Source organism: Gopherus evgoodei, chromosome 16, assembly GCF_007399415.2.
Source record: "Gopherus evgoodei ecotype Sinaloan lineage chromosome 16, rGopEvg1_v1.p, whole genome shotgun sequence".
In the NCBI taxonomy this organism is placed as follows: domain Eukaryota; kingdom Metazoa; phylum Chordata; order Testudines; family Testudinidae; genus Gopherus; species Gopherus evgoodei.
The window spans coordinates 13,813,773-13,839,919 of NC_044337.1; the positions used below are offsets into that span (position 1 = coordinate 13,813,773).

At 43.0% G+C, this 26,147-nt stretch overlaps 1 protein-coding gene across 3 annotated transcripts in view; it reads left to right on the forward strand.

Moving 5' to 3' along the window:
• The window catches only part of MIGA2 (mitoguardin 2), a 32,123-nt gene extending 6,789 nt beyond the window's left edge, over nt 1-25,334 (forward strand). For 2 of the 3 annotated variants that reach the window (XM_030535631.1, XM_030535632.1), the window contains exons 4-16: nt 352-464; nt 10,520-10,637; nt 12,315-12,448; nt 14,203-14,317; nt 15,022-15,122; nt 15,591-15,706; nt 16,228-16,300; nt 17,310-17,396; nt 18,159-18,257; nt 18,925-19,059; nt 20,066-20,119; nt 21,353-21,469; nt 22,252-25,334. In XM_030535631.1, the coding sequence (XP_030391491.1) occupies nt 352-464; nt 10,520-10,637; nt 12,315-12,448; nt 14,203-14,317; nt 15,022-15,122; nt 15,591-15,706; nt 16,228-16,300; nt 17,310-17,396; nt 18,159-18,257; nt 18,925-19,059; nt 20,066-20,119; nt 21,353-21,469; nt 22,252-22,452 (1,463 nt within the window). In that variant the 3' untranslated portion in view covers nt 22,453-25,334. Of the gene's footprint in view, nt 1-351; nt 465-10,129; nt 10,375-10,519; nt 10,638-12,314; nt 12,449-14,202; nt 14,318-15,021; nt 15,123-15,590; nt 15,707-16,227; nt 16,301-17,309; nt 17,397-18,158; nt 18,258-18,924; nt 19,060-20,065; nt 20,120-21,352; nt 21,470-22,251 lie in introns of those variants that run through there. The other variant, XM_030535633.1, reaches the window with a different exon arrangement.
• The last annotated feature ends 813 nt before the right edge of the window (nt 25,335-26,147 follow it).

Here is a 26,147-nt window from a genome sequence, read left to right on the forward strand (position 1 = left end):
CTGACTCCTAGCTGTAGCTATTAGAAATACACCTCCTCCTCCTTCTGCACATCCTTTAACTCAGCAGATCTATGCTCTGTCACTAACTAATCACAGTTCCCCTCGTCATCCAGGACTGTAATGAAGCCATTTTGCTTTGAACCAGATTTTTCTGTGACTGCGTCCTTTTTCACCCCACTGAGCACTAATTCTTCCTTCTGGAGACCCTGCCTCCAGTGGTGCTAACCTGGGGCAGCACAGGACAGATTAGAGTGAGCTCACCACATCTGATTGCATAGGTTCCTTTTCCTGATTGCTGTAAACAGAGTGGGAAGACCTAAAGGCTTGTTTTTACCACCCTTCCAATTACAGGATACTCCAGCAAGAGAGTACAAAGTCCTAGCAGCAAGAGCAATGACACACTCAGCGGGATTTCCTCCATTGAGCCAAGCAAACATTCCTGCTCCTCCCACAGTCTAGCCTCGGTAAGAGACCCTAACACCATTGCTATCTGCTCTACTAGTAGAACTAGTAGAGTAGGTGGAATTTACTTGTCCTGAAAACAATTTATTTTGTGTCAGAGCTTTTGTAGCCCTGCAGGTTGAGGTATTGACCCTTAAAAACCCATCATTTTGATTACCAGTGTGCTTTAGTCCCCACCCCTCCAAACTTCAATTCTAATTTGATTTAATGGCCTACTGATTGGAGATCAGCCAGAGCTAAAAACCAGTTGTGATACTGTACCTGGCCATTTTGGGATGTCCCCAGTGACTGAGGTAAGAAAGGGAGAGCTTTGTAGCAGAGAGAATAGACATTGGTTCATCATAAGCACTGCAGCCTGCACCACTGCAACTTATATACAAAGTGTAGACGTTTAGGGCCCTTCTTCTGCTGGGAAACTTTCTAACCAACATTAAAACTTCTTAGTGCTGTAGCATAGACCCTATTTTAGGCCTTTTAAAGTAGCCTGGACCAGAAAAAAAAATGGTTCCGGTCAGGCTACCTTAAGCCTCATAAAACTGGGTCTATGCTATGTCTTCAGGTGATTTTTAAACATCTCCCCAGTGCAGACAGGCTCAAAAAAGACAGCTAAAAATGTAGACGTTGCTAATACCATATACTAGGTCTACACTGGCAGTTGTCAGCTCTCCCAGCAGTGTAGCTCCATTGCTAGTGCAGTCTGGCTGGCAGCATTTCTATAGCTGTGTTATCTAACTCTACTCTGAAGAGGTCTAAATGATGCTGCGTCCTGTCTACGCTAGTGCTTCCATGAGTGGGGCTGTGAAACAGTGGGAGACTTCCTGAAAACTGCCAGGGTAGACGAGGCATTTGAGTGGAAGTTACTTGTTAGATCTTCTACCAATCCAGCTGAAGCAAAGAAAGATTTAGGCAGTGAGTTTGCAAAACCTTGGTTTGTAAAATCTAATTTTGTAACTCCACACTAGCTCCCTCAGTTCTCCTGTCAGCCTCTCCCTTCTTCCACAGGACAAGAACTGGGTATATAGATCAAGACTTTTCCATCTTTTTGCCCATGCCCAGCCAACAGCAGAAGATACCAAACAGATGTACAGGTCATTAAAGGGAAGGTCCTTTCATGGATTGAGAACTGGTTAAAAGACAGGGAACAAAGGGTAGGAATTAATGGTAAATTCTCAGAATGGAGAGGGGTAACTAACTAGTGGTGTTCTCCAGGGATCAGTCCTAGGACCAGTCCTATTCAATTTATTCATAAATGATCTGGAGAAAGGGGTAAATAGTGAGGTGGCAAAGTTTGCAGATGATACTAAACTACTCAAGATAGTTAAGACCAAAGCAGATTGTGAAGAACTTCAAAAACATCTCACAAAACTAAGTGATTGGGCAACAAAATGGCAAATGAAATTTAATGTGGATAAATGTAAAGTAATGCACATTGGAAAAAATAACCCCGACTATACATACAATATGATGGGGGCTAATTTAGCTACAACGAGTCAGGAAAAAGATCTTGGCGTCATCGTGGATAGTTCTCTGAAGATGTCTGTGCAGTGTGCAGAGGCAGTCAAAAAAGCAAACAGGATGTTAGGAATCATTAAAAAAGGGATATAGAATAAGACAGAGAATATCTTATTGCCCTTATATAAATCCATGGTAGGCCCACATCTCGAATACTGTGTACAAATGTGGTCTCCTCACCTCAAAAAAGATATTCTAGCACTAGAAAAGATTCAGAAAAGGGCAACTAAAATGATTAGGGGTTTGGAGAGGGTCCCATACGAGGAAAGATTAAAGAGGCTAGGCCTCTTCAGCTTGGAAAAGAGGAGACTAAGGGAGGATATGATAGAGGTATATAAAATCATGAGTGATGTAGAGAAAGTGGATAAGGAAAAGTTATTTACTTATTCCCATAATACAAGAACTATGAAATTAATAGGTAGCAGGTTTAAAACAAATAAAAGGGAGTTCTTCACACAGTGCACAGTCAACTTGTGGAAATCCTTACCTGAGGAGGTTGTGAAGGCTGGGACTATAACAATGTTTAAAAGGGAACTGGATAAATTCATGGTGGCTAAGTCTATAAATGGCTATTAGCCAGGATGGGTAAGGAATGGTGTCCCTAGCCTCTGTTCATCAGAGGATGGAGATGGATGACAGGAGAGAGATCACTTGATCATTGCCTGTTAGCTTCACTCCCTCTGGGGCACCTGGCATTGGCCACTGTCGGTAGATTCTTTGCTGCTTTTACAGATCCAAACTAACATGGCTACCCCTCTGATACTTGTCGGTAGACAGATACTGGGCTAGATGGACCTTTGGTCTGACCCGCTACGGCCGTTCTTATGTTCTTTGTCTCAGAGAAAGGGTGGGTGGGAATAAACCCCTGCCAGATTTTATTGTTATGTTACATAGCCAGGGGTTAGCTCAAATAGGCAAGGCGGGGCGGGGATGGGGGGGGGGAAGAGAAACACCACAGATAGTGAGCTGACTCCATCCCCCTTTAGCAAGCCAATGGCTAAGCAGCAAACTGAAGGAGTAGGGGTAGGGGGTAGCCTCCCTGTTCCCCATGGACGTATTTCTTCTCTCATTTCCTGTTTCAGAGTAGCAGCCGTGTTAGTCTGAATCCGCAAAAAGAACAGGAGTACTTATGGCACCTTAGAGACTAACAAATTCATTTGAGCATAAGCTTTCGTGGGTTACAGCCCACTTCTTCAGATCTCATTTCTTAGTATTCTTGGTTTCAGAGAAAGGATGGATGGGAACAAAGCCCCCTCCCCTGTTGCCAAACTGCACTGTTCCCAAATAATTGGGCTAGTTAATTTGATTGTGTGGTGGGGGAAAATAGCAGAAAAATGATCTTCCACTGAAAGCTAGTTTTGGAATCTTGACCTATTTTATTGGGGAAACTTAGGGTGAAACACTTCTGTAATGGGTGAATACAGAACCAATGCAAGATCCACTTCTGATGTTTGTGAGAGATATGAATGGGGGTTTCTCAGTGGTATATATTTGCCTCTAACCTAGGGATATCAAACTCACTTGGGGGGAGATCTGAATTCCATTTTTAAATCTGATTCATGGGTACAGATATACATTTAAGGTCACATACTCGGCTCTATTCACAGCTCAGCTCCCACTGATGTCAAGGGGAGGTTTGCATAGAGATCAAAGGTAGAATCTGAATTTATGTAGTAATTAAACTTTTACTTGTGATCATTATGTGTTAGTTCAGTATTCTATTGTCATATTTAGCATTGCTTGGGAGGAAATCTTCATTTTTAAGACAACTGCTGTTTCTGCCCTTTTTCTTTTCCATCTCATGTGTGTCCCTCTCTCTCTTTCCTTCCCCACTCTTGCATCTTTCTTTCCTTTTATTCCCTTTGCATTTCCTTCTCTGCAGTAACTACCAGTTCCCACACTCTGGCCTTCACTTCCACCTCCTTCTCCATTGCATCTGACAAAAGGATCTGCAATGATAAAGCTAACTCTAGCCTTTAAAGTACTGTCCTTAGGCTGTCAAGTTTACAGCCTAACAAGATTAATGGGTGGTGTGGAGGGAGTTCACACTTCTTGGAGTAGTTGTTTCAGGTTGCCTGTGGATTCAGGCTTCCACTTAAATACCTAGGGACACATTTGGAAGGCTCTGTTATTTCTTTATAGTCCTGAGGGTTAGAAACCACTTTTTAAATGGAAGTGGAGATTCTTCAGAATCTGCATATGCAAGGTGACTAGATCTCGTCTGTGGACCAAGGACATCACTGCTTAAGTCAAAGGACCTGAAGATGGGGAGGGGATGGTGGGTGAAGCAGTTTCTGTTCTTACCTTCAGAAGTTCACACCTTGTTAAGGTGAATGGGTGGGGAAACTAATCCATTGTTTGGTGGTAGGTTCCTGTAAGGCTGCTAAAGTGCAGGGGCAGGCTCTGCCCTCTCACATTCCCCAGCAGTCATTTCATAGTAGGTAGACTGGAAGGGAGACACCAGACAGACTCCATTCCTGCTTCTGAAACATGGTGAGTTCAGGACCTGTGCAGAGACAGCCTTCAGAGCAGATATATTCTCTAGCGTATTTGGACTCAAAACCTTGGGGCTCAGTTTTGTGCAAATCAGGGTAAGTGGACTCCATCTACAATACAATTTAAATGCAGTTTGACTTCTTTAAGAGGTAACTATAACAGGACCGCTTGGAAATAGTGACTATAATATAATAACATTTAACATTCATGTAGTGGCAAGAACACCTCGGCAGCCCAACACTGTGGCATTTAATTTCAGAAAGGGGAACTAGGCAAAAATGAGGAGGTTAGTTAAACAGAAATTAAAAGGTACAGTGACTAAAGTGAAATTGCTGCAAGCTGCATGGACACTTTTCAAAGACACCATAATAGAAGCCCAACTTAAATGCATACCCCAGATTAAAAAACACAGTAAAAGAACTAAAAAAAGAGACACTGTGGCTTAACAACCATGTAAAAGAAGCAGTGAGAGATAAAAAGGCATCTTTTAAAAAGTGGAAGTCATATCCTAGTGAGGTAAATAGAAAGGAGCATAAACATTGCCAAATTAAGTCTAAAAATGTAATAAGAAAAGCCAAAAAGGAGTTTGAAGAACTGGTAGCCAAAAACTCCAAAGGTAATAACAAAATGTTTTTTAAACACATCAGAAGCAGGAAGCCTGCTAAACAACCAGTGGGGCCCCTGGATGAAATAAAAAAGGAGCACTTAAAGACGATAAAGTTACTGCAGAGAAACTAAAAGAATCCTTTGCTTCAGTCTTCGCAGCTGAGGAGTTAGGGAGATTCCCAAACCAGAGCTGTCCTTTGTAGGTGACAAATCTGAGGAATTGTCACAGATTGAAGTGTCATTAGAGGAGGTTTTGTAATTAATTGATAAACTTAACAGTAACAAGTCACTGGGACCAGATTGCATTCACCCAAGAGTTCTGAAAGAACTCAAATGTGAAATTGCGGAACTATTAACTATGGTTTGTAACCTGTCCTTTAAATCAGCTTCTGTACCCAATGACTGGAATATAGCCAATGTAAGGCCAATATTTAAAAAGGGCTCTAGAGGTGATCCCAGCAATAAAGAATAAAATTGTCAGACATGTTGAAGAACGTAAATTGTTGGGCAAAAGTCAACATGGTTTCTGTAAAGGGAAATCATGTCTTACTAATCTATTAGAGTTCTTTGAAGGAGTCAACAAACATGTGGACCAGGGGGATCCAGTGGACATATTGTACTTAGATTTCCAGAAAGCCTTTGACAAGGTCCCTCGCCAAAGTTTCTTACGTAAATTAAGCTGTCATGGGATAAGAGGGAAGATCCTTTCGTGGATTGAGAACTGGTTAAAAGACAGGGAACAAAGGGTAGGAATTAATGGTAAATTCTCAGAATGGAGAGGGGTAACTAGTGGTGTTCCCCAAGGGTCAGTCCTAGGGCCAGTCCTAATCAACTTATTCATAAATGATCTGGAGAAAGGGGTAAACGGTGAGATGGCAAAATTTGCAGACGATACTAAACTGCTCAAGATAGTTGAGACCAAAGCAGACTGTGAAGAACTTCAAAAAGATCTCACCAAACGGCAAATGAAATTTAATGTGGATAAATGTAAAGTAATGCACATTGGGGAAAAAAAAACAACCAACTATACTTACAATATGATGGGGGCTAATTTAGCTACAACGAATCAGGAAAGAGATCTTGGAGTCACCGTGGATAGTTCTCTGAAGACGTCCATGCAGCGTGCAGCGGCAATCAAAAAAGCGAACAGGATGTTAGGAATCATTAAAAAAGGGATAGAGAATAAGACGGAGAATATCTTATTGCCCATATATAAATCCCTGGTGTGCCCACATCTTGAATACCGCTTACAGATGTGGTCTCCTCATCTCAAAAAAGATATACTGGCATTAGAAAAGGTTCAGAAAAGGGCAACTAAAGTTATTTGGGGTTTGGAGAGGGTCCCATATGAGGAGAGATTAGAGGCTAGGACTTTTCAGCTTGGAAAAGAGGAGACTAATGGGGGATATAATAGAGGTATATAAAATCATGAGTTGTGGGGAGAAGGTGAATAAGAAAAAGTTATTTACTTGTTCCCATAGTATAAACACTAGGGGCCACCAAATGAAATTAATGGACAGCAGGTTTAAAACAAAAGGGAGATGCTCTTCACACAACCTGTGGAACTCCTTGCCTGAGGAGGTCATGAAGGCTAGGATTGTAACAGGATTTAAAAGAGAACTAGATAAATTCATTGCGGTTAAGTCCATGAATGGCTGTTAGCCAGGATGAGTAAGGAATGGTGTCCCTAGCCTCTGTTGTCAGAGGGTAAGCTGGATGGCAGGAGAGAGATCACTTGATCATTACCTGTTAGGTTCACTCCTCCTGGGGACACCTGGCATTGGCCACTGTTGGCAGACAGGATACTGAGCTGGATGGACCTTTGGTCTCACCCAGTATGGCCGTTCTTATGTAAAACATATGATTTATAGTTAGAGCTACTTCTAAATCTATATTTTTTTCATGTACAGTCAAGTACTCTTCAAACAAGTGAGCCATTCTGCTCTCTAGACTTCTTTTGGCGGGAGGAGTGCGGAGCAGCTGAGATTTCCCCCTTATGCTTCACACTAGTTACTACTTCAGTGCTACTCTGCTGTTCTGTAAATCAGGATTTACCAACAGGATGAGTTAGAAAACATAGTAAGAAGCTGATTTAAAAGATGTGTAAGTTCAGAGAGAGAAGAGAATTCACTTTAGACAAAAACATACCCTAAATTCTGGTAAGTTTGACTCCTCCTCCACCCCCTTCCCTTTGACAAGAAGTCTTCCAAGACTCTTGCTAAATCCTTTCTATACTTCGCGAGTTGCCAGGAGTGTTCAGCCTGTGTCTTTTTCCTTGCATCCTCCAGAAGTTCAGGATTAAATTTATTGCCATGGAACTGTAGTGTTAGCCAGTCTCTGGGCAATACTGATCATTCTTTCTGGTTTCTTGACGCTGGGATTAAGGAGACCTTATCCTTAAACTGCTGAGGTGAGTTCCAACTCATTTGGCTCTTGGAATTCCATCCTTGAGCTCTGAAGACAGGAGAGCAGAATTAGCCTCTCTAAAACACCATACAGTATCCCCAAGATCATCTCCTCCTCCTCACACAGTGTTCCCTAGAGCAGCAGTGCATCATACCACCTGGAATCCCTACTTTCCAGTAATGCAAGACAAATTGTAACATAATGAGAGATGAGCAACTAAAATCAGGTCTGAATTGCATGTGGGGAACCAAAGTGGTAATCAAAATGAAGTGATTTTTAAATTTCGTATTTTGACTTGCTCTGGCTAGAAATAACTACTGTACAATCACATGCAATGTCAGTATCCTACAGCTTTTGAGCCTAGACCTGATAGCTTGCAGTATCAGATCTTAAAATGCTTTTATGGCACTAGCCCAGCACACTGAACTAAGACCTAGAACGGTGTGTCTCTTGCTTCTGCTCAACCCCCACCTACACAAACTGATTATGTATTGAGGCCCTGGGCACAAGGAACATTGGGGGGGCTCACCCACCCATCACAGCCTCTCCCCCCCCCCCTCCGCTCCTCCTTTTTCCCGCCACGGCCCTGCCTTTTGGCCTGGCTGAAAGTCAGGCCATGGTAAGAACTGCTCAGGGAATCTGGGCTGCTGTGAGGAGCCCTGGACCCTCTACCTGTCCTGGATGGCATGCCCTGGGGGGCAGGGAAATGGGCCAGGGGCTGCTCTCTCCTCACAGCTGCCTGGGCAGCTTTTACTACAGTCTAGGGTGACCATGTGTCCTGTTTGGTCAGGACAGTCCCCTTTTTAAAGCCCTGGCCAGGATGTCCTGACTTTTAGCAAAACAGGACAAATGCCCAGTTTTGCCAAAAAGGTACTGAGTAGGGACAGCTCTGCATGGGCAGGGAGGGGCTTGGGAGGCCCTGGAAGGGAAGGTCTGATTACAAATACAGGGAGCATATATAAAATAAGGAGCCTAGAAATAAATATGAATGAAAATAAATGATTCAATGCACTAAAAATGTGGCTATCTTAAAGTTGTCATCTTGTCAATTGAATTAATAATCTAGCTGATACTTGTGACAATAGTTTTGGAGCTTGTAGTTTCCAGTGAGTGAGTGTGGACAGTTGCAGCTGTCTATACACATAATACAACATTATGCCAGAGAACTCTGCCTAAGTGCCAAATATTGTAATTGCTAAGATATAAGGTTTTTTATTGAAACAATATCCATTGGTTAGTGTTAGAGACTGGCAGTTAGGACTCTTGAGTTCTCTGACTAGCAGTGATATTTGATTTAGTTTGTGCTTGACTGTAGGCAATTCACTTAACCTTTGTGTGTTTCATTATACATGTGTGTAAAATGGGGGGAAGGAGAGGATCTGGGGGGTCCAGCTCCATGCAAGAATGAGAGAGGCTGGGGAGGCAGCTCCACACAGGGGTAATATGCCCAGTGCTCACCCTACCACAGCTCCTGTGATCAGCCTGGCCAGGGGGCAGGGTCTCAAGGGGGAAGAGGAGGAGCAGGGTGGCAGGGCCCTGCGGAAATAGAGAGGAGGCACAGGGGGCCAGTGTTCTAGCTTGTGGGGGGGGGGTCCCCTGGGCATGAGCCCATTTGGTAATCCACGACTCCCCACATAGGAACATTTGATTGGAAAGAACAGAATGGAGTGAATCTCAGGCACAAGTTCTCTCTGTATTTTTCACTGATAATCTGCTCTCTCTTTTGTTTGCAATTGCTTCCCATCTATTGCCTTCCTCTTTAAGTGCGGCTTGGGGCCACCGTTTATTTACCTGCAATCCCTCCTCCCTTCCCCTTCTTGTAGCAACCGTCCTGGTGTCCTCCTTGTTTCTCTCATCCCCTTTCTTCATCGCCCTTGTCAGCATTCCAATCAAGCATGCTAAGGATGTGTCTGTACTTTGAGCTCAGAGTGATTCCCACCTCAAGTACATATACCTGTACAGTCAAATTTAAGCTATGCTTAAGTACAGTTGTGGAAATGAACTTGGAACAACCATGGGTCAGACAGCATGTGTGAACAAAATGTGTTCAGTCTTCTAGCCTAGGTCAGTACCAGCAGTAAAGCATGTTCTTTAAGCCTTGTTATTCCATAGTTTGGCCCATCACACTGAGAAGCCAAACTATTGCCATGTTTTAAACCAGTTCAGTAGAACAATTCCTAGCCCATAGTAACCAGGGCCAATGACCCAGACTAGATCTTGGACCCTCCAGAGATGGAGCCAATCATATGTGCCTATGGTTTCTGATGGGTACATATTTGGGGTGGCTGGCCCCTCCCTCTGCAGCTACACTCTGTTGTTAGCACACTAGCTTGATCCCGGCTAGTGCAGGTGTCTCTCTGTAAGCTGAGGAATCACCCATCCCAGCTCAAAGTGTAGACGTACTCCAAAGTGAGCTTGGCTTGTCATTGCTTTGTAAGCCAGTGAGTGGGGTCAAGCAGAGAATATTGTACAAACACTGCTTTCTTATGTATGATTAAAGAGGTTATCATGCTCCTGGCTGGAGGAGGGTGATGGTCTTTGCCTTGTGAATGGATTTTGTCTGTTGTGTTAGGACTTGGCCCGAAGCATTAGCGCCCTCTGCAGCTCCCTGGGAAGTAGCTCCTGAGCATCACTGTCTTGCACTAAACTTTATGGACACGGAGAACTAGGATGGATTTGGATTGCATAGCACCGCTATCCCTTCCATCTACATCTTCAGTATTTTCACCTTGGAAAAGCAAGAGAATACTAAAAACAAGCCTGAAAATTGCAGGAGAGACTGAGGCCATGACTACGCTATGGGCACTACGCCAGCACAGCTACAACCCCCATAGCTATGCCGCCATAGTTGAGCTGTTTCCTACAGGGACAAAGGGTTTTCCATCGCTGTAGGTAATTTACCTCCCTGAGCACCAGTACCTAGGGTGATGGACGCATTTTCCCATCAACCTAGCCGCGTCTACACCATATGTCTACATCATACTTGAAGGAAGTTCTAAAAAGAGCTGCTGTTCTTTCTTCTCTCTTCACTGGATAGATAGTGGCTGTGAACTCTTCCCGCCCAACACCAGCATCTGCAGGGCCCTGGGAGACGAGAGCGATGGAAGATCCTGGAGCAGCTGGCGACTCTAGTGCTGAAAACCTCTACATTCAAGGTAAACAAAAATTAATCTTAACATGGAAGAATAATCCCTTATGCTGTGAGAGTAGGAGTACTGTCTCCGTCTTCATTCGGTCCTTGCTCGACCAACAGATATGAACACTGTCTCCTCCTGTGCTTAACCTCAGCATTGTTCCACCAACAAACTGTCATTCACCTGGAGAAATCAATTTCCTCTCCTCGGATGAGGAATAGTGATGGTTTCATTGAATCCTAACCCAAATGAGACAACCTCCATAAGGGAAAGAAATATCTGTTCCTTCCTTGTATAGTAACTCCTCAATTAACGTTGTAGTTATGTTCCTGAAAACTGCAACTTTAAGCGAAATGATGTTAAGCAAATCCAATTTCCCCATAAGAATTAATGTAAATGAGGGGGATTAGGTTCCAGGGAAATTTTTTTCACTAGACAAAAGACTATATTATATATATACACACACAGAGTATAAGTTTTAAACAAACAATTTAATACTGGTGCACAGTGATGATGATTTTGAAGTTTGGTTGCGGTGGAGGAGTCAGAGGGTGGGATATTTCCCTTACTGCTAAATGATGAACTAGCAGTTGGCTGAACCCTCAAGGGTTAACTCTCTCACTATGCAAGGCAGCAGGAATGGAGGGAGATATGGCATTTCCCTTAAGTACATTGCCTTGTTAATTAGATCAGCTTGCTGAGACCGCAGCTCCTGCAAGCTCCCTCAGTCTTGAGACCTGCTCTATGGAAAATGAGGTAAGTGGGGTGCAGAAACAGGGGAGAGGGGGACACCCTGACATTAGCTCCCCTCTTCCTTCCCTCCCCTCTGGCACAGCAAGCAGGAGTCTCAGGGAGCAGCTCCAAGGCAGAGGGCAGGAGCAGCATATGCCAGCGGGGGGAGGGACACAGCTGAACTGCAGGCAGCTGCTGCACAGGGAACTTAGGGGAGCAGGGAGCTGATAGGGGGGCTGCTGGTCCACCCTGGTTCCAAGCCCCCACCAGCTAGCTGCAACGGGCTGCTCTTCCTGCAAGCAGTAGACAAAGCTGGCGGCTGCCAAACAGACGTTATAAGGGAGCATTACACAACTTTAAACGAGCATGTTCCCTAACTGATCAGCAACGAAACAATGTTTACCAGGACAACTTTAAGTAAGGAGTTACTGTATTCTATTGGTTTAGGCTGAAAATGGGTTTAGGACGAGACTTCACTCTTCTCTTGAATACTGTACCTCACAAATGAGCAAGGCATCTTATCAGGATCAGTGCTAGGGGTTTGAGCGCCCTAAGCGGACAGCAATTTCGCCGCCCCGCGCGCTGGTCCTGCGGCTCCGGTGGAGCTGCCGCAATTGTGCCTGCGGAAGGTCCGGTGCTCCACGGCTCCAGTGGAGCTGCCGCAGTCGTGCCTGCGGGATGTCCACCGGAGCCGTGCGAGCAGCTGACCGTCCGCAGGCACGACTGCGGCAGCTCCACCGGAGCCGTGGAGCACCGGACCCTCCGCAGGCACCACTGCAGCAGCTCCACCGGAGCTGCCTGCCGCCCCCCTCCAGCAAAACGGCGCCCACCATTTATTCTGGCGCCCTAGGCGATTGCCTAAGCTGCCTAAATGGTAGCGACGGCCCTGCATCTTATTGGTTGCTACGTCCTTATGCTGTATAAGTGACTCTGATTTCACTGCTTATGTTATGTTGCATTGCCCAGGGATGGAGCTATTTGAGGAGGCACTGCAGAAATGGGAGCAGGCATTGACCATAAGGCAGAGAAACAACACTAGCACTCCAGTTTCTTGGGACAACACAAAACATGAAGAAACTATGTCTGAGGAGTTGCCTGAGGTACGTACCAACCTCTCCTCTACATTATCCAGCTAGTGAACATTGGTGAGGGCCAGATTGGATGGGAGAAGGAGAGGTCATCAGCAGGAGACTAAACATTGAAAAGAAAGTTTGGAGGATGCTTCTCCAACATTTTTGGCTAAATCTTTTTCCGAGTGAGTTTTCCACCAAGTGTAAACTCAGTGACTTATGCCAGAAGATTCTTTGTCAAACTTCAGAGTTAGTTATTGCTAGGAAAAGAACACAGCAGGGCAACCTGTGTGGCCTAGTGGCTATGACACTGCATTGGGACTCAAGAGACTTGGGTTCAAGTCCTGGCTCCACCACTGCTTTGCTCAGTATCTGCAAATCACTTCCCTCTTTGTGCCTCAGTTTCCTCATCTGGAAAATAGGGATAATATTGCTCTTTGTAAAGCACTTTGAGATCCACAGATGAAAAGTGTTAAAAGCTCTGTATTACTAATTATTATTAAATACAGCAACAAACTAGGTTACGAATAGTTTGTCTGGCCCAATGTTATTTCTCTTTTTAATGCCTTTAAAATGGAGGGTCTAGCTAGATTGGCTGCCGAGATTGTACTGAACTGTACTGAAATGGAAAAGCTAACTAGTTACATACTTGTCTTACTAGAGGAAAACAAATTTGTGAGGCTGGACAACTATCTCAGCCATTAGAGAAAGGGAAAGTTAAGAGAAAATACATGCCAAAATACTCACTTAGAAGAGAGAGTTGCTGGCTTATCCAGTCACCTACAAAATGGACAGTCTAAGGCTGCAACTGGCTGTCTCCCCCAGATTTAAAGGATCAACTTCCATAGGAGGGAGCATGCTGGGAAAGGCTCTTACAAAAGGGTGCACCCAAAGCAGAAAAGTTTAGTGGTGACTAAATAGCTAAAGAGATAGCACCTGCAGGTAATGAGAGAAGCTAAATTATGAACTCTGTAGAAGTTAGGGATATTGATGTGATACCCTGAGATTCTTATAAAACAGAACCTGGTGTCTTCATTATGTGGGATGTTTATCTTTTGTGTTCTATTATGTTTATGCAAGTCAAATCTGGATTCTTTTTGATATTTGCTGTGTGTGCTTGAAGTGTCCCCTTGTGTTTCTACAGCTAAATTGAGAGTTGCTTCATAATCAAAACAGATCTGATAGTTTTATTTAACTCTTCTAGCTGAGGGCTTGGATCTCTATGAAAGTGAAGATCTAAGCAAAGTATAATGAAGCTAGACATTGTATGAGCTTTACTTTCACCCACTTACTGATGTTACACAACTGTGCTAACAGCAGATTTCACTCCTGTCTAATAACATACTGAAGCTGATCTGCATTATTCTGGAGTCTGGCCTGTGAACAGAGCAAACTAATGCAGGCTTTATGGAATGTACAAACCTTTACTTGAGACTAGACTGAGTTAACTGAATTCTTCTTTGTGACTGATAGCCCATTATATCTGTTTCTGCAGGTGGTAGGCTAATGTACTATTTCCTCTTAAATGGATAAAACAGCAGAAGGAAAAAGTTGTAATTTGGAGTAGATTGCATACAAACGGCCCTGGTTTTATTGCGAGTTTAACCTGAAGTGAATCTTTAATTAGTTTAGTTCATTAACTTAACTATAATTGGTAAATCATAACTCTTGATGCAAAATTTCACTTCAGTAGTCTGCTGTAAGCATCTGTAACAGTGATTAATTGTGCTATGTCAGCAGCACAATTAGCTATTGAGGGATAGTGTCTGCTTATGTTTAAGCAGGAGTCCCAGAAAAAGGAGTTTGCAGAGAAGCTTGAATCTCTCTTGCACCGGGCATATCACCTTCAGGAAGAATTTGGGTCAACGCTCCCTTTGGACAGCATGCTGCTAGACCTGGGTAAGGCGGGCCTGGGAATCAGCTATAGGTGCAGCCATGAGAGTACGCGACAGCCACGCCAGGGAGTAGAACTGAGCTCCAGAGGGACTTAATAGGAAATGAGTATCAAGCCTTTCCGTGAAATTCTAATGTTTTATTTGCCGAGGCCTCAACAAGTTCCTTCTAGCAGGATAGGGATGGCTGGTAGAACAGAGTTTGAGTGTAATGGTGTTGTAGGATGGACAGATAAGGAGATAACACCTTAACTCATGTGCAACCTGTGAACAACAACAGTGGAAACATGCAATGCATTGTAGTCTACCAGCTGCTAGTCCCAGGTTTCAAATTGTCTTTGCCTGCTAGACTGAGGAAACTAATGAATCTAGCTCTGAGACCATTTTCTTTTCCTAATAGTACATAAGAGTTGATGGGAGAAAGACTTAAAGAAGAATAGTTTTTCAGTGGAAAATAGTATTTGAACTAGGAAGCCACTGGCTTAGCTCCATATCATTTCTTAATAGACCTCGTGTACCATGTGTCTCTCTCCTGAAGGCCAGCCAAATCTCTTTAGTTGAGAATGTCAAGGAAGTGACAGGAATTTCAAGATGGCCACAAAGGAGCACGACTGCCACATAAAGACTTGCATATAGGGAAAAGTGTGCTGGGTGGGAGGAATGGAGTTTTAGAGATACAGGGCTAAACAAACTTTTTTCTGCCCCCTCCAGAGAGAACTCTCCTGCTTCCCCTGACAGATGAGTCACTGAGACTTCGGACAGATGATGAAGACAGTTTGACTTCTGAGGACTCCTTCTTTTCCGCTGCAGAGGTGACTCAAACTCTATCCTTTGTAAAGTTTGAGTCCCAATGCAGCAAATTAAGTAATGTTCGATTACTTAAACTAATCGAACATTACTTAATTTGCTCCATTGGGAACTTGCCCATGTTGGTGATTCTGTCGTGTTCCTAATGCTGGGGAGAGTATGAAGATGGTCATGTGTTTTTCATCTAGCAGCATGTAGTAATAGCTAGACACGAACTGTAAAAGCAGCTGCAGCACCTGCTAATATGGCTTGTACTACAGATGTAGTAGGAGGAGGAATTGGGCCATGCTGGGGCTAAGGAAGTTGTGATCCAATCAGAATGGGAGTTCCAGTAATGTCTGAATGTCTTGGTGTGAAATGGCGCATACCAATGCCTTCTCAAACTGATGGACTCTAATCTCTTGTTTCTGAAGTCCAGGATTTGCACAGATATAACAAAATTTTTCTTCTGACCTCTTCTGCTTTCTCTGCAGCTCATCGACTCCCTCCAGATTGGGAAAATACCTTTTCAGCTTTCCAAGCCAGCAGCTGCATATGAAGAAGCTCTACAGTTGGTGAAAGAAGGGAGCGTTTCATGCAGAACACTAAGGTGAGGTGCTAAAAGGAGTCTTCAGTCCGTAGGACAAGACTCCTTTGGCTAGAGGTATGAACTCCTCAGGTTACTTAGTAGGGGCTTGGCACTGGGGTTAGAATACCATCTTGAGAGAGAAGTTTTTTAGCACCTTCTCTGCTGGCTTGGAAATTCCAAGGGGGTTTTAACAAGCCCAAGACTTCAGATGCTGCTTGGGTTTCTTTAACTTGATTCAGGCTGGATACATCCTGATACTGTGAGAAGCACTCTTAAGATTACTAGTTTCCTGGGGCAGTGAGCTACAGCACCTTTCACCTCTAGGTTGTTGGCTCAAATCTAGCCATGGAATGTAATGATCAAAATGACTATCTGAAAGTGGCTCCGTGGTTTACATGAAAGGAGCTAGTGGTTTCAGTTAGTGCCCAGTGAGATTTTCAAAGGGGCCTAAGGGAATTAGGAGCCCAAATTAGGAACTTGGTCTGTTCTCTTCAGACTTGTTTTGTTACTGGAGTTTGTAAGATCCTGCTTTCCTCTCTTAGGACAGAGCTTCTAGGCTGCTACCATGATCAGGATTTCCTGGCAAAGCTCCACTGTGTCAGGCAGGCCTTCCAGGTAGGAATTTTCTAGCTATCAGAACTCTGTTGCATCTATACTTGAGAGGCTTCCTGACTGTTAGAATACATGTCACTTCCGGTATCTGTCCTTGTGAATTAAAAGGGTCTGTCAAGCCTGTCCTAGACGCTGAAGTCCTCCACTGCTACAGTAAATCACAGAAAGCAACAGAGCAAACTTACCTTATCCTACACCTTCCCCAAAACATGTTTCAAGCCTTACTCTAGGAGTGAGAAGATGGTTCAGGCTCTGTGCCCATTCAAGATGTGGCTTTCTAGCCAAGATAGACTCCAGATTTACATATAGCAGTTCTTATAATAAAGTTCTTGGCTATTTGGGAACTGTCTGGAGACTACCAAACTTATTTCACCCAGGCTGCTTGACAGCCTCCAATGGTAATTGGCCTGGAGTTGTACCTGTGACCTAGGAGTGAAAGGCTTTCTATCCTCAGCCATCCAGTTCCCAGAATAATATCTTTAGACTGAAGGTGACTATGTACCTCCCAGATCCTTGCATCATCATAGTTCAAGGGCTCACATACTTTTTTTTTTTTATTCTTGCCACTCTCAGACTTTTCCAGCATTCTATGCCTATTTCCTACAGGAAGGAAGTGTTTTACTTCATCTTCACCCTGTGGCCTTTTGTTTTGCTTTTGTGCCCCTCCCCTTTTTAAGCCTTAGCACTGTGATGATCCTCTTTCCAGCCAGGGAGCACTAGATACTTTTTCTTTAGGACATCTCTGAATAATCAGTCATTGACATGAGGAGTTGCTGAGTGACTCGAAGACATTAGATTCGCTAGGAGCACAGGCTTCACAGAGCTCATTGTCTTGGGCTGAATAGATTCCACTATTTAAATTCATGTCTGCTCTCAGGCCATGGAAAAAGTGAGATCCACATTTGCTTGTTTCACTAGTGTAAGAACTCTCCTGTTGTCTCCTGTCTCTACCATTGTGGAATAAGGATTTATGTTTACCTAATCAGTGAAAGATTCTTTGGTCTCTTTATAGGTCGTTCTGAAGGAGGAGAGCAACCAGTTGTTTTTTGGAGACGTTGGAAAGCAGATGGTGACAGGACTAATCACAAAGGCTGAGAAGGTAGGAGGGCATGTTAGTGGGAGATAACTCAGTTGCACCTTGTATGAGCAAAGGTGCACTTCATAGACACAATTATTCAATCCCAATTTCTAACCAATCCGTGTGATTTCCCCCTTCCCTTGTCTGTACTGTGATCACCCACTTGAAAGAGAAAAAACAGTTCCCATGTTTGCCCTCTCTTCACTGGTTCTTCCTGGGAGAAGCTCTGTATGCAACCTCCTCTCCAAAGCCACCATCACTGATGATGTGGTTCATTAGTGGGAATGGGTTCCAGGGGGCTCCCAGCTGACACCCATTGGGAGGGAGGGGTAGGGGAATCAGGCACTCTGTTCAGTGCATCTGTTCTGCAGAGGTCAATGAATGGGAATCTTTTTAATGTGGCTTTTATTCATTAAACCAACCTCTAGAGCAATAAGATTATGCTGCCTTGCTAATGTATGAGTGGTAGCTTCTTACTGGAATCAATTAGTCACCTCTAAGGATGTCTGCGCAGGTACTTGTATAGCTTTCATCAAAGTATCCAAGTGCATACAACATACAGGCTTCAAGTGGTGGAGGCCTTGTGGCCAGCACACCTTCCAGAAATAAAATCCTTCTCTTTCCTCAAAGGATCGTTGGCCAGAAAATGGAGCCAGTACTTACTTATGTGTAAATCATTTTGACATATTCAGATCAACAGGCTAGAGAAATACCTAATAGTAACCTGAAACTGTGTACTGCTTCTAATTGTTCCCATTGTCTCATTTCTCTGTTCTCATGAAGAACCCCAAAGGTTTTCTGGAAAGCTATGAGGAGATGCTACATTACGCACTGAAGCAAGACACCTGGCCAACCACTCAGCGGGAGCTGGAAGGACGAGGGGTTTGTAGAGGAACTCTCTCTAGAAAGATAGAGCAGAAATGAAAGCCTGAAACAATGTACTGGAAGGATCCAACAGTGAACAGGAATTCTAAGTTAAATGTGTTGGTGCTCACCACTTGGTATCACTCGACCCCAGAGCTACTGCAGTTAACTTGCAACTATTTTGCAGTAGTTTATGGGAGGGGAAACTCCAGCTCTTAACACCAGGACGTTAAACTGTGGCAAGTAAAAAAAACCCAATATTCCAACTTTCTCTTGAAATGGCTTTGTAGTTAGGCCTGTAACACTGTGGTTAGGGAAAATACCCATCCAGAGCTGTAGCTGCCTTCAGTATAACTTAATACAACAATGAAAATATGACTCATGAATTCTTTCTGAACCTGTTTCTCCTGAATGACAATACTACAGTTGTAAAGTTTGTAGCTGTATTTAATTTCATTTGGTTTTGAATCTGCTTATCCTTAATACAAGACTAGCAGGGCAAATGCTTGCTGGTATAAACTTCAAACCATTGAACTGAAATCAGTGGAGTTGTGCCCACTTACACCACTGGTCAATTTGGCCCTTTTTGTAAGTAAAGAATTCAGAATCTATTTCTCAATGGTCCCTCTTTTGTCTGTGTTCCTTTCTATAAGCTCTTGTCTGTGACTCGTCTGTTCTCTGGCAGGTGGTGTGCATGAATTTCTTTGATATTGTGCTGGACTTCATTCTCATGGATGCTTTTGAGGACCTGGAGAACCCTCCCTCCTCTGTCCTAGCCGTCCTGCGCAACCGCTGGCTCTCAGACAGCTTCAAGGAGACGGTGTGTTTAAATGGTGGTCCTTGTTCCAAATGGCTCTTTCTTTCATTATTTTAAGGACAAAAAAAAAAAAATAGAATCTGGCTTTCTGATTACACACAAGTCTCTTAAAGGAACAGTCCTATTTTTCTGTCCCTCTAGCCAACACATGAATTGGCCTGTCTCTTGATAGATCTGAGTAATTTATAGGGAATCTGGGTTGGCTCTAGCAGGTTCATTCCTGTAGCAGTTATTCTCTGTAATAGCATTATGTTAAAGAATAATGTGTGTAGACAACAGACACTCAGTCATCACCTTCCTAGCTGTTAAGGAAATAACACTTTCCTGTACTTTGCAACTGGGAGGGTGGTGGCTCAGTGTCTACTGCTTTGCAGGTCTTTCTCCATTGGAGATCCTATCAAAGTGAACCCTGAGTATTAATGCATTTCTTAGAACTAGCTGTCCTGCATACCTTAGACTGTCTAATTGGCTGGGGGTGCCCCCAAAAGCGTATCTGTTTAGAAACCATGGCATTCTTACTGAAGTTCCTATGATTCTGGTTTCCAATCTTGCTTATTTAAAAGCAAATCTCAATATTCCATATTAACTGCCTACAATACTATACAGTAGCAATGACCACAGACATCATAAGTTAATAATGTTTTCCCTTTTACATGGGCTGTTTCATTGCTGGTGAAGTGATGGACTAAAATTCTGTTTATGATCTGCATTCTGGAGTAGCTGGGGGCCTCCTTCACTGGATGGTATTAGGGGTATTCATAAGCACTGTGGCTGGTCTGGAATGGATTTGAAGTGACCAAACATGGTTTCAATTTACATACATTTAATTTAGGGTCCCTGCTAAATTCCAATCTGCCACCTGGTAAAGGGCTGCAGAATGGTGGCACTTACCAATATATTGCCATCACTATGGCTCTAGGCCATAGTGATGGCAATATATTGGTAAGTTGCATCCTGTTCTCTGGAAAGGCTCAAATCATTAAATGATGTTGGGTTTTTTTAATTTCAGGCTCTAGCAACTGCCTGCTGGTCAGTTCTGAAAGCAAAGAGGAGGCTTTTAATGGTAAGTAAGACATAAAAATAAGGTGTTGTGGGTGAAGGTGTGAGAGAGATGGCGGTGAGAGATACTGAGGAGGGAAGGAAGAAACACAAGGCACTTCGTTGTCACCAAGATGTGATCTGGACCCTGGTGAAGCACGAATCTAGATGAAATGTTTGCAAGAATAGACTAAATTGCCCTATTACCCATATCTGAAACAGCAGGAGTCCACTGACACCTTTGCTGAAGGGACCTCCCAGATACCAAGGCACTCTTCCTGAAGTTCCTATGATTCTAGGTTCCAGTCTTACTTATTTAAAAGCAAATCTCAATATTCCATATTCACTGCCTACAATACTATAGTAATGGCTACAGACTCCAAGTTAATAGTGGTTTCCCTTTTATGTGGGCTGTTTCTTTTTTGATGAAGTGATGGGCTAAGGCCACTTACCTGCAACCCTGCTGGCAGCATTGCTAGCTGGTTGGCTGATTAGATTTTGCCCACTGTATTTCCCCTTTTCACTAACTCTGTGCTGCTTTCCAAACATACCCTGTCATCACAGATGAGCCTAAGAGACTGAGAGTGAGGATCTCATGAGTTCTAATCTAATCCAGTTCTGTCACTCACTCCCTGGTCTCTGTGAAGTCATTTAAATACAGTATACACATAGTCAGTCAGTAAATGAGGATAATGCCTGCTTCACGGGGGTGATGCAAGGCTTAACTAACATTTGTAAAATGCCTTGAAGGTGTAACTATTAAGTACTTGTGCTGTCATGTGGAAGCACCTCCAGGTCCCTGCTGTAGTACGAAAAATCATTCAGACCACGGGGGGACTTAAATTACTTCATCCAATTTCTTAAAGACCATGAAGGTTGCCTGATAGCTGAAGGACTCTTGCGGGCCTCAGTTGTCTTGTACTACTTTCTCCATCGAAGGGCAGTTTAAAAACAGCAAGATATAGAAGTCCCATAAGATCTGAAAGTATCTGAATGATGGGTGTCTAACTTTGCAAGAGGGGTGGCTCAATAAGTCTCTTTTGTAGCTTCTCTTCCCAACTTCAAACTCTTAAATGCAGCCCTTTCTGAGGTGGACTGTGGCAGCTGTTTTAGCAGTATGTGGTAACATAGCGCTGCCTTGTCATGTTCAGGACATATGCATTTCAATTATCAGATGAGGATGCCTAATGTAAAGTGGATTAGCTTGTAAATTCTCTGTAGGAGCAAAGATGAGATCTGGATTTCTTTCTCATGACAGGTACCAGATGGCTTTATCTCTCATTTCTACTCCGTATCGGAGCACGTCAGTCCTATTCTAGCCTTTGGTTTTCTGGGGCCCAAACAGCAGCTGTCTGAGGTCTGTGGTTTCTTCAAGGTAAACTGGCCTTCTGTAGCTACCTTCTTTATATATTCACTCCATCTTCTGGCTCTAATCTATGACCATGTATTCATTGAAGGGCCTATGTTGGAATAATACTAAGGAACTTGACTTAGTACAATCTGGTTTAAATCTTTGCCTTTTTTAAATCAGCAGCCTTCATGATAAGATTTATAAGAATTCTTATTAGAACTTGCTACTAACTATGCTACTCCTGTAAGAACATGCAAAATGAGACACTGGACAAAATCTGTAACTTCAGAATAAATTAAGGATACCCATGTATATATTCCATTTTAATGTATTTCTTATCAACTCAGAGGTCAGCCAGAAGCTTAACATCATGTGGGACCCATATTTTATCTTAAATTCTAAATGTCTCTGTTCTTTCTAGATTCTTATTTGACTCTAATGTGGAACTTTTTTCTTAAATTTTAAGATTACAACACATTTGCCATGAGAGAGTACCACAGAGCCCGATCACATTCCTGACTCCAGGGACCCTGCTCTGTGCTCCCTCTCTCCCCCGTTTTCTTCAAGGGATGTCAGTCTTTGTCTCCTAAAACAAAATTTCCTACCTCACAGGAAACTGGCAGGGTTGCTTTAGCAAGAGAGTTGATACAGTCTGAAATAGACCCTTTGTGTGTCTGATGGGGAAACTTGCAGAATCCTATATGGAATATACTCTCCTAGGGCTAGGCAACTGACATGTCTCTGCTTGACTTTGGGTATGGTGGGGGCACATTTCCTTACTATAAACATTCCCCCTCTTTTTGCAGCACCAGATAGTGCAATATTTGAAGGACATGTTTGACCTGGACAATGTGAGATACACAACAGTGCAGTTGCTGGCAGAAGACATTCTGCAGCTGTCACGGCGGCGCAGTCAGATCCTCCTGGGATATTTGAGTAGTGAGACGACCCCAGAGATGAATGGGACACTGTCCAGTGAAAATGGACCCCTAGAGGAGCTCAACTAATATTCAATTAGGGGAGAAAATCCATTTTCTTAAAAGACCTTTTTCTAAGAGGTAGCTACACCACCTGTTGTGGTAATCAGTGGCAACAAAACTAATTCATCCCCTGGCATCACTGGACCTGCCCAGAATTACTACTTTTTATAGCCAGTAATGTTGGCTGGAATAGCTCCAGGACCACTCAGAGGCTTATGATTTGAACTTCCTCTTGTCTATACCACCTATTCTATTTTTTAAAAAAATCTTTTAGTTGTGACAAACTGCCTGGGCCCAAGATCCTACCCTCCTGCATTGCAAGGGACAGAAGACAAGCTGAACTATGTGTTCTTTAAGAGCAGATCCCTGATACTTGCAGGGTGTGGGTGGGTAGGTAAAATGATGACAAGAGTCTCGCCTTGGCTCTTACCTCCTCTTTGATTGAGAAGGTATTTTTAAAAGTGACTTCTCTGCCATGTCTCTCTGGACATTACTGCTGATTTTAACTTATACATTTTATGGTATACAATGCTACTTTCAGATATGATGGAGAGGAAGAGAAATAATTGTTTCCTGTGGGGAGGAAAAATGCTTCGGTAAAGCACTGAAGACTAAAGAATGGAAGTAAAACATAGATTTTGTAATGACAGACGCTGGAAGGGAGTTTGTCCTTCATTTCTATGTTGTGTTGCTTTTGTAAACTAGACCCTTTCACTGGGGTTCTCGTTGAGATACCATTGCAGCCTATAATATTCAGAATGAGAATGGTGGTTGTAGAAAGGGGTTGGACTTGTATCCTAATTATGCATGCATAAATACTTCCTCTAATATACATCAGAGTGCCTTGCTGTATTTCAGAATTAGCCAATAATAATCAGTCTCTCTCACTGGATGAGTATCACAGGGTCTAAAATACACAGGTGGAGGAAGGATGTGTAAGATGGCACCTACTGCTGTTACTTGTAAATGAGCAGAGTGGGAGTTTAGCTATGAAATGCAGACAGTATTACATGGTGCAGTTATTTAAAGAGCTGGGATTGTGGGTGAAGCTGCTGGAGGGAAGCTCTTAAATTTCTAGTTTCACCACATTAAACAAGGTAGTGTTTTTTTACAGTCCTCTATGGAATGTATATATACACACACACGTTTTAAAGACAGACATTCAGAAGTGCTCTCCTGCTGGAATGAAATTGTTGACCATTAACTCAGAAGCCTTATGATTGAGGTTAAAATGTGGCTCCTGCTGGTGCTGCACAGGGTTGGATGTTAGTATAGCAGCATTCAGGTAACTTGGATTTGAGACTCCCACGGTTCTTGCTGAGAAGGGTTGCAGATGATGCTCTCAATATGCTGCCACCTCCTAATATAAAGCCAAAAGTGAAGTCTCAGGAGGCTTCCCACATCTCTTGGTTTGCTTAGGTTTAGTTCAAGTCAAAGATAGTAGCCTCAAAGGGTGGAAAAGCAGCCACCATAACAAGAGTATTGATGCAAATAAGGTTCAGCTTTTACAATTATCTGCTTTTCCATTTCTGCTCCAGGGAAAGGTTGGCTCCTTTTAGTTTAGGAGCTTCATGAGCCTTGTCTGGCTGTGTTTTGCAAATTATGAGAATACAAAGATCTTACAGAAGTTGGAGTGAGCGAACTGAGAAAGTTGTGAATTATTCCAGTCCTCTCTATTTCCTGGGCTATAGTCAGAGGTTCTTCTACAAAGACATCTACAAAGACATCTGTGACACAGTTTCTAATAGTAAAAGCAGACCGAAAATAAACAGAAAAGAGTATGAGAGAGGATATGAAATGAGGAGATAGTGTTCCCAGACTCTTGCAAAAAGCCAAGTGTAATACTCACGTAGATTCATGATCATGATACTCCACAAGTGCAAGAAAGAAAAATAGTGTAGCCCAAAGACATGACAAACATAATATACAAAGACAATTGTTTAGGCATGAGAAAGTGAGAAGCAACAAACAAGCTACCCACACTATAGATGCAGCTAGAATTCTTCTGTTGACCCAGCTACCATCTCTGAGAGGTGCACTAACTGCATCAACACAAAAACCTCTTTTCAGTGTAGGAAGCCATCTACAATACAGCAGCACAGCTGTGGACATTAAGCCTAAGGCATGCCTTAGGCTTAATGAAACAAGGACTGTTGATTTGAGAGATGGCAATTGACCCCAGGAAAGCTCTTCCAAGCATGCTGGTAGGAGCCAAACAACAGTTAGAAAAGAAACACAGGATGCTGGCAGCCTTTCATACCCATATTGATCAGAATTAAAATGCAGGTTTAATTCTGAAAGCAAGTTACTTTGACCAAAAACATTTTTTTACACCATTTTGTGCCCTTGCATGGCTATTTTGGATGAAAGATGAACTCCAGCAGCTTTGTAGGAGTTGAAAAGATGCTAATGAATGTGAAGACAAAATAGAATAAGGAAGAATAATTGAAATTCTAAAGAATTGACGCTATTCACTTTAGGTTTTTAGAGTTTTTGTTGTCTGTGTATTTGCTGCTTTGAGTGTCTTTACCTGAATGAAGATGAGTGGATCAGAAGCAACCCATCTGGCACATGGGTAAGAATATTAGCTCTGACTTTCAAATCCTTACTGGAGAGACTAAAACTGGTGGAGGGGAGTGGTGGTTGTTGTTGTTGTTGTTGTTTTTATAAAGCATCACCCTATACTTGTACAATCTTTCTTAAGCTAGGAAAAGTTAATTCCTAGTCAGTCAAGAGAAGGTGGGGGGTAGGAAATGATCCCTTTACTCCCCTACTCATAACCTGATGCACTGTCCTTTTGATGAAGGCAAAGAATTCCTCTTCAAGGGTGATTGTGGCTGGTAATGCAGTTTGATGTAATAGTATTTATTTTTGTTTCTCTTCTCTTTCCCCTCCTCTCCCTCCCCCCCCCCAAAATACTGACCTGTTCCATGCACACAACAAAGTCTAGGCCTGCTGATATGATCTGCCTCTTTCTCTAATAGGGGAGGTAGATTTTTAAAAAAACAAAACAAGACCCCATTCCATCCCCCCACCAAAAAGCCCCCCAGAACAAACAAACCTGATGCAACCTATGAGGGGATTGTAGCCTCAAGAATATTGTTCAAAATAATTAAATCCAAAGGAGGTATTCTTCCAGGAGTAACCAGCACTGATCTACAGTCTGTAGATAAAAATGGTATGCTGCTTTGGATATAAACCTCTGAAGGGATTCAGGGCTGCTCTTATTGACCTCAGTGCAGTGCAGATTTGGGCCCAAAAGAAAGATAATGTGTTTTGTATCACTTCTCAAGTTGCAAGACTTTATCAGGGCCTGTCTGTTTTTATATTTAAAATATTTTTCGGAGTGTCACAGGGCTCTATTTGTAAATGCACAACTGAGCTCGTTGCCATAGAATCTACTTTGCATTAGTACATTCTTTTGTGATTGTGAAATTTCACCATATGCTGTGTGTGTGTGAAAGTCCAACAGATGAAGCACCCACCTTACTACATGCCTGTGTGGAGAGTTTCTAAGGGATTCAGTTTTGTGAAGGGGAGGTGGGCATGAGGATTATGAATAAACAACCGCCTACCCTCCATCTTAGTGGGAGATCTCTCTAACAGAAAATATTTCCCAGCACTTTGTATTTAGAGCAAAAGATACTTTAGTATTAATAGCAAGTGAGATATATTTGTTTAGACTCTAGAGCAGGGGTGGGCAAACTACGGCTCGGGGGCTG